This window comes from Periophthalmus magnuspinnatus, chromosome 9, assembly GCF_009829125.3.
Source record: "Periophthalmus magnuspinnatus isolate fPerMag1 chromosome 9, fPerMag1.2.pri, whole genome shotgun sequence".
In the NCBI taxonomy this organism is placed as follows: Eukaryota; Metazoa; Chordata; class Actinopteri; order Gobiiformes; family Gobiidae; genus Periophthalmus; species Periophthalmus magnuspinnatus.
Window position 1 is genome coordinate 4,627,913 of NC_047134.1, and position 9,745 is coordinate 4,637,657.

The 9,745-nt window shown below is 44.5% G+C and overlaps 1 protein-coding gene across 1 annotated transcript; it reads left to right on the forward strand.

Moving 5' to 3' along the window:
* The first annotated feature begins 1,324 nt into the window (after positions 1-1,324).
* On the forward strand, positions 1,325-8,510 carry rsph14 (radial spoke head 14 homolog). Its single transcript, XM_055224027.1, has 8 exons — positions 1,325-1,499; positions 2,347-2,449; positions 3,124-3,242; positions 4,045-4,100; positions 4,273-4,299; positions 4,991-5,148; positions 5,514-5,650; positions 7,955-8,510. The coding sequence occupies exons 1-8, from the start codon at positions 1,325-1,327 to the stop codon at positions 8,467-8,469; spliced, it is 1,290 nt and encodes a 429-aa protein (XP_055080002.1). The 3' UTR covers positions 8,470-8,510.
* Positions 8,511-9,745: the final 1,235 nt, after the last annotated feature.

The window sequence follows — 9,745 nt, forward strand, 5'->3', positions numbered from 1 at the left end:
GAGAAAGGAGATTTATGAATGTGGTGGAATAGGATGCGGAAGAGAGGGTCAGAGGAGAAGAGACTCAGAAGCAGAGGAGAGAGTCAAAGGAGCAGAGGAAAGGGATTAGAGGAGCAGAAGAGGAGCGGGGGTGAGGGTCATAGGAGTGGAGCAGAGGATGCAGAGGAGAGAGGCAGAGGAGCAGAGAAGTAGAGGAGCGGGTCAAAGGAATGGAGGAAAGGGGTTAGAGAAGCAGATGGGATGCAGGGGAGTGGGTCAGAAGAGCAGGGGATGGACTGTGAACGTATTTAACATGGACGTATTAACACGTATTAAGATGGTAGCCTAAAAACAGACACCTAAAATCTAAGGCAGTTTACAGTTTGATAATGTTAGCTTCATAATTAGTTTACAGATTTAAAAACGATTTAAAACAGATTATTGCACTTATTTTTCACGTATGTTTACGTTTGTTTCTACGTTTGTTTACAACTAGAACCAATATGGCGGCAGGTGTCAACTCAAAACCCGATATTAAAGTAGTGAGTGCATGTCGCAATGATTAGTTTTATTTCATAATGTTTTATCTTTACCTGTTGTAAAAGCTCTGTGTTGGACATTTCTCCTCCAGAGGTCAGTGAACCCGACATGACGCAAAAACGGCTTTAAAAACTCGAAAATCCACAAAAACAGCAAAATATCAAAACCACAGAGACTTTAAATGTCGTACACGGTTAAATATTAAAGGTCGATGGATGAAAAACCGTAAAATCGCGTACATTTATCAGATCAGCTACAGAATGTGTGCTTCCGGTTTACGATCCTCTCGTGCGCATGCGCAGCTTCACGGGCTCTTCCATGGATTTTTTTTTCTATTGCTAATTTTACGTTTTTAAATAATTATTCTGTTGTAAAAATAAATGTAAAACTCCGAGCTAATTTTATAATTAAAAAACAAAACTTTTAACGGAAGAAAACAGCAAAACGTATTATTACTTTATATTTGTTTATTGATGGTTTTCACTTTTTAGAAATTGAATATTCAGTCTTTCATTTTAAATTGGTAACTTTCATAATGTTTCACCATTTTGTATTAGATTATTTATTCTAATTTTATTTATTTATTATTGATATGTTGTATTATATTTTGTTTATTTATTTGTTGTTCATTCCATTATTATTTTAGTTTTCTGGTCGCCTGTTGTCGGTTGCTAGGCAGCGGTGCGTTGTTGTGCGTCCTTGCTGTGGAGTTTTCCTCCTCTCATCCTGAACTCCTTTTACCGGGGCTTAACCGGAGTTTACTGAGTCTTACCTCTCTCTTCGCGGGTAATTTGTCTTACGATCCATGGCCCTGGCCGCGGCGGACCAGAGCCGGGCTCCGGTGGCCTACGGGCTGCGGGCGGTACCTCGGCTGTTTGAGGATCTCCAGAGGCCGGACTCGGAACAGCGGAAGCGCGCTCTGACCTCCCTGTGTGACCTCCTGCACGAGCCGGAGCGCCTGTACCAGACCATCACCGCAGGTACAAGCGTTTATAAAACAAATTAACTCTTATAAAAGACAATGCAGACCATCACCGCAGGTACAAGCGTTTATAAAACAAATTAACTTTTATGAAAGTGAATTAGCAGTACCAGCCCATCACCATAGTACAGGTGTTTTGGCCCTAGCTCTGAGGGAGCCCTAAGCTGAATTTGTCTCTGGGCCCCTTTTCAGCAGATGTATCCTGGCTCAGCTATTGGTGATACACATTTGACAACTCTGCTCTCATCACCTTGACCAGTTGTATTTGTGTTTATTTGACCAACATCAGACGGAAATCCAGAATGTCACAGCTACTACAGCCACAAGAACAGTAAACAAAGATATAAGGAGGGTCAAGATTTTTGAAATTCTAGACTAGTTTCTGATGGATTTTAATGTGTTCCAGTTGGCGAGAGTGGGTTTAGGTTTACATTATAAAGGGTCCATGCACTGGTGTAAACACTTAGTTGCCCTCACCTCTGCCTGGCTCAAAAATAAATGGAGGTAGCAGTAGATATTTTGTTATTATAGATATAAAACAAATGTAATCGTTTGAGAGGGATATTTAGGCTGCTGTAAACTCAGTGCACCTTTAATTTGCGTTTATAGCCAAGTAAAATTGGTTTACCAGATAAAACTTGTGACATTTGAGGCTGAAGACATCCATCACATCAAGTATGGAAGTTTGACTCCAGCTCTGACTGTTGAGGTGTCTTTGGGCCAAACACTTGACCCTTTTTTTCCTGTGCTGTGTTGTGTGAGTGATTGTTGGTCACAGAGGGCGTAAGCTCAGACTGGCAGCCACAGCATGCCCCGGCTGTGGCTGAGACAGATGTGTGTTTCAGGTCAGGTGCAGGAGCTGAGTCTTCTATTACGAGACCCAGATTCTGGAGTGAGGACTCGAACTTGTGACCTGCTGCACCTGATGTCCTCCCACGCCATTGGACGGTAAACTCTCTCTGTGTCTTTCTATCACACTCATATCTGTCCTCTTTCACAGCAGCACTAACCCATTCTCTCTCTTTCTCTTATAGTAATACTCTTATTTCCACAGCCGTGCTATCCTCTTCTCTTCTCTCCCTCTCTGTCTGTCTCTCTCTCTCTCCTCTCTTCCCCTCCCTCCTTCCCTCCGACTCCCCGCTCTCCCCCTCTTTCTCATATAGTAACACTGTTTAGTTCCACAGTTGTGCCCTCCTCTCCTCCTCTCTCTTTCTCCCTCATATTAACACTCTTTTATTTCCACAGTCATGCCCTTCTCTCCTCCTCCCCTCCTCCTCCTCCCTCTCTCATATTAACACTCTTTTATTTTCATAGTCATGCCCTCCACTCCTCCTCCTCTCCTCCTCCTCCTCTCCTCCTCTCTTCCTCCCTCTCTTATATTAACACTTTTATGTCCACAGACATGCCCTCCTCTCCTTCTCTCTCTCTACTCTCTCTCCCTCATATTAACTCTTTTATGTCCACAGTCGTGCCCTCCACTCCTCCGCCTCTCCTCCTCTGTCTCTCTTGCTCTCTCTCTACCCTCTCATATTAACACTCTTTTATGTCCACAGTCGTGCCCTTCTCTCTTCCTCTCCTCCTCTCCTCCTCTCTCTCATATTAACACTCTTTTATGTCCACAGTCATGCGCTCCTCTCCTCCTCCTTGCTCACTCCTCTCTCGTTGCTCCTCGATGATCCAGACTCTCACTGCAGAATCTCAGTCCACAGAGTCCTGAACCGCCTCAGCCTCCTGCCCTCAGGTCTGCACACTTAATTCAATTCAATTCAATTCATTTATTTTTGTAACGCCCAAAATCACAACAACAGTTGTCTCGAAGGGCGTTCATGTTTTGGTTGATGGGGGAAACCGGAGTACCCGGAGGAAACCCATCCAGACACGGGGAGAAACATGAAAAACTCCACACAGAAAGGCCTGGTGACCCGGGGATCGAACCAACCTTCTTGCTGTGAGACATGAGTGATGGCACTCAGTCACCGTGCCGCCAAGACACAAAAAACAAAACAACAGGAAGAATCAGACACAACAGGAAAATCAGACACAACAGGAAAAATCAGACACAACAGGAAAAATCAGACACAACAGGAAAATCAGATACAACAGGAAAAATCAGACACAACATGGAAAATCAGACAACTTAGACCTGGTTTAGACCTGGTGTAGACCTGGTTTTGACCTGGTTTAGTTTGGGTTCAGTCCTGATTTAGTCCTGGGCTAATTCTGGTTGTGGCCTGGTTTAGACCTGGTTTAGACCTGGTTTAGTCCTTGTTTAAATATGGTTGAGTCCTGGTTGAGTCCTGGTTCAGACCTGGTTCAGTCTTGGTTCAGTCCTGTTCTGACCTGGTTCAGACCCGGTTTAGACCTGATTTAGACCTGGTTTAGTCCTGGTTTAGTCCTGGTAGTGGGCAGTGGCTCTACAGAGGGCGGCTCGTGTCAAAGTCACAACAGGAAATGCCAAGACGCGAGTCATTTCAAACTTTGGAATGATTCAGAATATTAATAAAAATAAAGAAATAAAAATGATGTGTGCTTGTTTTTTTCAGGAGCTGAAGCTTTACTAAGTTTGATCCCAAAACTGATCCTCAAACTAAGAAAGACAGTCCAAGAAATGGATGAGAAGCAAAGGGGCAAGGAAGGAGCTGAGGAGGGAGGAAACAAGGAAGGAGAAGAGGAGGGAGGAAACAAGGAAGGAGCAGAGGAGGGAGGAAACAAGGAAGGAACAGAGGAGGGAGGAAACAAGGAAGGAGCAGAGGAGGGAGGAAACAAGGAAGGAGCAGAGAAGGGAGGAAACAAGGAAGGTGCAGAGGAGGGAGGAAACAAGGAAGGAGCAGAGGAGGGAGGAAGCAAGGAAGGAGCAGAGGAGGGAGAAACCAATGAAGGAGTAAAGGAGGGAGGAAGCAAGGAAGGAGCTGAGGAGAGAGGAAGCAAGGAAGGAGGAAAGGAGGCACATGAGGAACTAGGCATCAAGGAGGCACAGGAGGATAGAGGAAGCAAGGACAGAACTGAAGAAGCAGGAGTCAGTGAAGAAGTTGAACAAGGATCTAAAGAAGCAAAGGACGAAAAGACAGAAGTGGAAGGAGAGAAAGAACTAGGAAACAAAATGGAGGAACAAAATCAAAAACAAAAGCCCGAAGAAAAACAAGAGAAGGAGGGAGGAGACAAAGAAGGAGACACAAAGGTACAGACGAGGAAGTGTTAGAAACATACAAATGTCAAATCAGAGCCAAGCTCCATTCTCTGGGAGGGCATCTGACACACCGCAACATCTGGGAGGGTATCTGACACACACTGCTACATCTGGGAGGGCATCTGACACACACTGCTACATCTGGGAGGGCATCTGACACACCACAACATCTGCAGATTAACTAGAGACATTTGACCTGACCCCATCTCAGTTTAACATTACAGGAGGATGGGAGGGCATTTGATACACAGGGATACAGGAGGATGGGAAGGCATCTGACTCAGTTCTTTGTGTCTCAGGAGGAGGAGTTGGTCCTGCTCTTGTCCACTCTGGCGCGGTGCTCTCACCTGGATGCCCTACCAGCTCTGGCCTCTGACGGTGTGGCACTGCTCCGTGACAAACTCTCTCACGGATCGGCTCATGTGCGCAGAGAAGCGGCGGCAGCCATGTTGGCTCTTAGGTGAGATCTGTCCTGGTTTAGACCTGGTTCAGGCCCGATTTAGTCCCTGCTTCAGTTCCGGTTCAGTCCCAGTTCAGTCCTGGTCTAGTTCCAGTTCAGTCCTGGCTCAGTCCTGGGCTAGTCCCAGTTCAGTCCAGGTGCTGTCCCTGTTCTTTCCCTATTCAGTCCCGGTTCAGTCCCAGTTCAGTCCCGTTTCAGTCCCGGTTCAGTCCTGGTTCAGTGTTGTCCTGGTTTAGTCCTGGTTTAATCCTGGTTCAGTCCTGGTTCAGTCTTGGTTCAGTCCTGGTTCAGTCCTGGTTCAGTCCTGGTTCAGTCCTTGTTCAGTCCTGGTTCAGTCCTGGTTCAGTATTGTTGTCTTGTTACAGTATTCCTCTGGAGGGGAAGCGGCAGATCTGTGCCCTAGGTGTGCTCTCTGACCTTTTGACCCTACTCCGTGACCCTGACACCGAGGTCAGAGCCAACGCGGCTGGAGTGTGTATGAACACGTTTGTCATCACCGCAGGTACGGCTCCCTCTGCTGCTGTCCCTCTGACCAACGCACCACACATCCAATGTCACTGTAGTGCCCCCATAGTTTAACCTGAGATGAGGCAGGTCAGAATTCCCAGGGGAAGTTTGAAAATGTGTTGTTTAAATCCATTTTGTACTTTTTCTTGAGTTTTTAAACTGAAAACATTCCACCATTGCGATATTCGTAGAAAACCCCCAGCATGATGTCACTGCAAAGTATCAATAGACCCGTATGCATGTTGCAGAGAAAGACCTGGTTTAGACCTAGTCTAGTCCTGATTTAGAACTGGTTTAATCCTTGTTTAGACCTAGTTTAAACCTGGTTTAGACTCAGTTTAGACCTAGTTTAGACCTGGTGTAGACCTAGTTTATTCCTGGTTTAGAACTGCTTTAGTCCTAGTTTAGACCTAGTTTAGACCTGGTTTAGACCTATGTTATACCTGGTTTAGACCTGGATTAGTCCTAGTTTAGACCTAGTTTAGACCTGGTATAGACCTAGCTTAAACCTGGTTTAGACCTGGTTTAGTCCTGGTTTAGACCTAGTTTAAACCTAGTTTAGACATGGTTTAGACTAAGTTTAGAACTGGTTTAGACCTAGTTTAGTTCTGGTTTAAACCTAGTTTAAACCTAGTTTAAAAATAGTTTAGACCTGGTTTAGACCTGGTTTAGACTTGGTTTAGACCTGATTTAGACCTGGTTTAGACCTGGTTTAGACCTGACTTAGACCTAGTTTAGTCCTGATTTTGGCCTGGTTTAGACTTGGTTTAGACCTGGTTTAGACCTGGTTTAGAGCTAGTTTAGACCTGGTTTAGAGCTAGTTTAACCCTAGTTTAGACCAGGTATAGACCAAGTTATACCTAGGCTAAGACCTAGGTTATACCTAGTTTAGACCTAGTTTAGACCTGGTTTAGACCTAGTTTAGAACGGGTTTAGACCTGCTTTAGACCTAGTTTAGAACTGGTTTAGACCTAGTTTAGACTTAGTTTAAACCTGGTTTAGACCTAGTTTAGACCTAGTTTAGACCTGGTTTAGACCTAGTTTAGAACTGGTTTAGACCTGGTTTAGACCTAGTTTAGGACTGGTTTAGACCTAGGTTAGACCAAGTTTAGACCTGGTTTAGACCTGATTTAGACCTAGTTTAGACCTGGTTTAGACCTAGTTTAAACCAAGTTTAAACCAAGTTTAGACCTGGTTTAGACCTAGTTTAGAACTGGTTTAGACCTAGTTTAGACTTAGTTTAAACCTGGTTTAGACCTAGTTTAGACCTAGTTTAGACCTGGTATAGACCTAGTTTAGAACTGGTTTAGACCTGGTTTAGACCTAGTTTAGGACTGGTTTAGGCCTAGTTTAGACCAAGTTTAAACCTGGTTTAAACCTGATTTAGACCTAGTTTAGACCTGGTTTAGACCAAGTTTAAACCAAGTTTAAACCAAGTTTAGACCTGGTTTAGACCTAGTTTAGACCTGGGTTAGACCTAGTTTAACCCTAGTTTAGACCAGGTTTAGACCAAGTTATACCTAGGCTCAGACCTAGGTTATACCTAGTTTAGACCTGGTTTAGACCTAGTTTAGTTCTGGTTTAGACCTAGTTTAACCCTAGTTTAGACCTGGTTTAAATCAAGTTAAGACCTAGTTTAGACCTAGTTTCAAACTGGTTTAGACCTACTTTAGACCTGGTTTAAACCAAGTTGAAATCTAGTTTACACCTAGTTTAGACCTAGTTTAGACCTACTTTAGTCCATTCTCCTCTTCTCAGTATAAGGACATTGTGGGTTAGACTCCTGATCTCTCTTGAGTGGAGTGTGTTTGTCTTCCCTGTGTCCCTGTGGCAGAGCAGTTATCCTGAGGTTGTGGGTTAGATTCCTGACAGATGACTTGCGTTCTTCCTGATGTTTGATGTAGATTCACATTTTTTGGACGCGGCCCGTTCCTTCCTGTGGCTTATTATTGTTTTGTGTTTTTTACTCTGAACCTCTTAAGTCTCCTCCCAACTCTTGTTTGGTCTCTGTCTTCTTCCTGTTTGTCTCCAGATCAAAATGGCGTCCGTTGTTTTTGTAGTTGTTTATTTTGAGTCAGGGGGCCACAGAGTATCAAATGTTTCATGAATGAAGTAAAAAACGTTTGGTCGGATTGTGGTGATGAAGGAGTCCAAAGGCAATGCTCTGGATTTACCATCAACCTACATCGCTCACCAATGGTCCTAGTTTAGTCCTGGTTTAGTCCTGGTTTAGTTCAGGTTTAGATCTGGGTTAGTTCTGGTTTAGTCCTTTAATCTTTTGAGTTGTGTTCGTGTCCAGGTAAAGTCCAGGGTCTGGAGCTGGGTCTGATCCCAGTCTTGTTGGACCTGGTCTCGCCCCTGGATCTGCAGCAGACTCAGATCCCAGAGCAGACCTTGGACCTGAAGCAGACCATGGAGTGGACTTGGGGCCCAGAGCAGACCCTGCAGCAGGAACAGACCCTGGACTTGGATCAGACCATGGAGCAGGAGCAGACCCTGGGACAGACTCGGATCCCGGAGAAGATGTGGATCACGGAGAAGACTCGGGTCCCAGAGCAGACTCGTGTCCCGGAGCAGACTCGGGTCCCGGAGCAGACTCGGGTCCCGGAGCAGACCCTGGACCCTGAGCAGACCCGGAGAGTAAAGGCTTTGGTCCTCTATTGTCTCAGGGCCCTGACGGCGCTCAGCGAGGCTCCTGCTGCACGTTGCCGCCTCATGAAACATCGTCCATGTCTGGAGAGGAAGAGAGACACAGACCCAGAACTGAGACAGGCCACAGAGACCCTGCTCCGGGTCATCAGCTGGACTCCATAATAAACCTGTGAAACCTGTAACTGGACTGGGTTTAGTCCTGGGTTAGTCCTAGGTTAGTCCTCACTTAGAGAAAGGAACTGGGCTTTAGTGCCGGTGTAGTCCTGATTTAGTCCCGGTTTAGTTCTAATTAAGTCCTGGTGTAGTCCTGGATTAGTCTTGATTTAGTCCTGGTTTAGACCTGGTTTAGTCATGGTTTAGCCCTTGTTTAGTCCTGGTTTAGTTCTGGTTTAGTCCTGGTTTAGCCCTGGTTTAGTCCTGGCGTAGCACTGGTTTAATCCTGGTTGGGCATTTTACTGGATGTAATTATGAGACTATTTACTGCTGATTCTCAATAAGTCTCATAATGTTTGAACAAAGCTGTTCAGTCATGGGATGAAAGCCAGGTACAAAACACAACTGGATCCATTTTGCAACAAATTCAGTTTTCATGTTTTCCGTCCTGCCACTGGGGTCAGTTTATGTTAAGTATCGTCTTGGTTTAGTAATAACTTTAACAATAAACCAATCCAGTCTTTACAATATTCAAACCAGCTCTGTGTTAAAGTGCAAGGTTCACACTGGGACTCTGAGCATGTCCTTAATGTGAGTGCTCTCATTCACTGCAGCAGGTCACCTGTGGGTGCTTGTATGGGTGTTTGTATGGGTGCTGGGTCTTCTGCTCCAGTGACTCTGAAAGAGACATGGCCCTCAGATGCCTGCAGCTCAGTGAGTCTCTTTAAACCATGTTCATCCAAACTCCTCAAAACTCAGAGGAGAGGTTTTCTATGTTCATGTTGCACAGTTTCATAATAGTTTATTTTATACAAAAATAAATGTTGTTTTATCTTTATCTTAAAAGAGGGTATTATGCAAAATACATTGTTGAAAGCTTTCTATCTTGTTCCCACATAACAAAATGCTGAACAGATTTCAAATGGTACACCTATTCAAACCGTCCTTATGGCTAGCTGTAAGATTCTGTTCAAAGCTCCGCCCACAAGCCTATGTCACCCATGCTCCCACACAATTCTCCATAAATATACAAAAACATACAAAACTGTACATTACAACTTCACAAACCTGATGTGATTGTAACATCAGTAACTTCATGTGTGAACCTGATTTTTAATGAGAATAGGCCACAAATGCAGACACCATAGAGAAAAGTTGTTTATTTAAACTGACAGAGAAGACAATGATGTTTGTGCAATTTTTTTTTCATGTGGATAGGCCCAGTGATTACAGATATTAACCATAAACCAGGTCAACACATCTGCAGTCTGACATTTACACACAC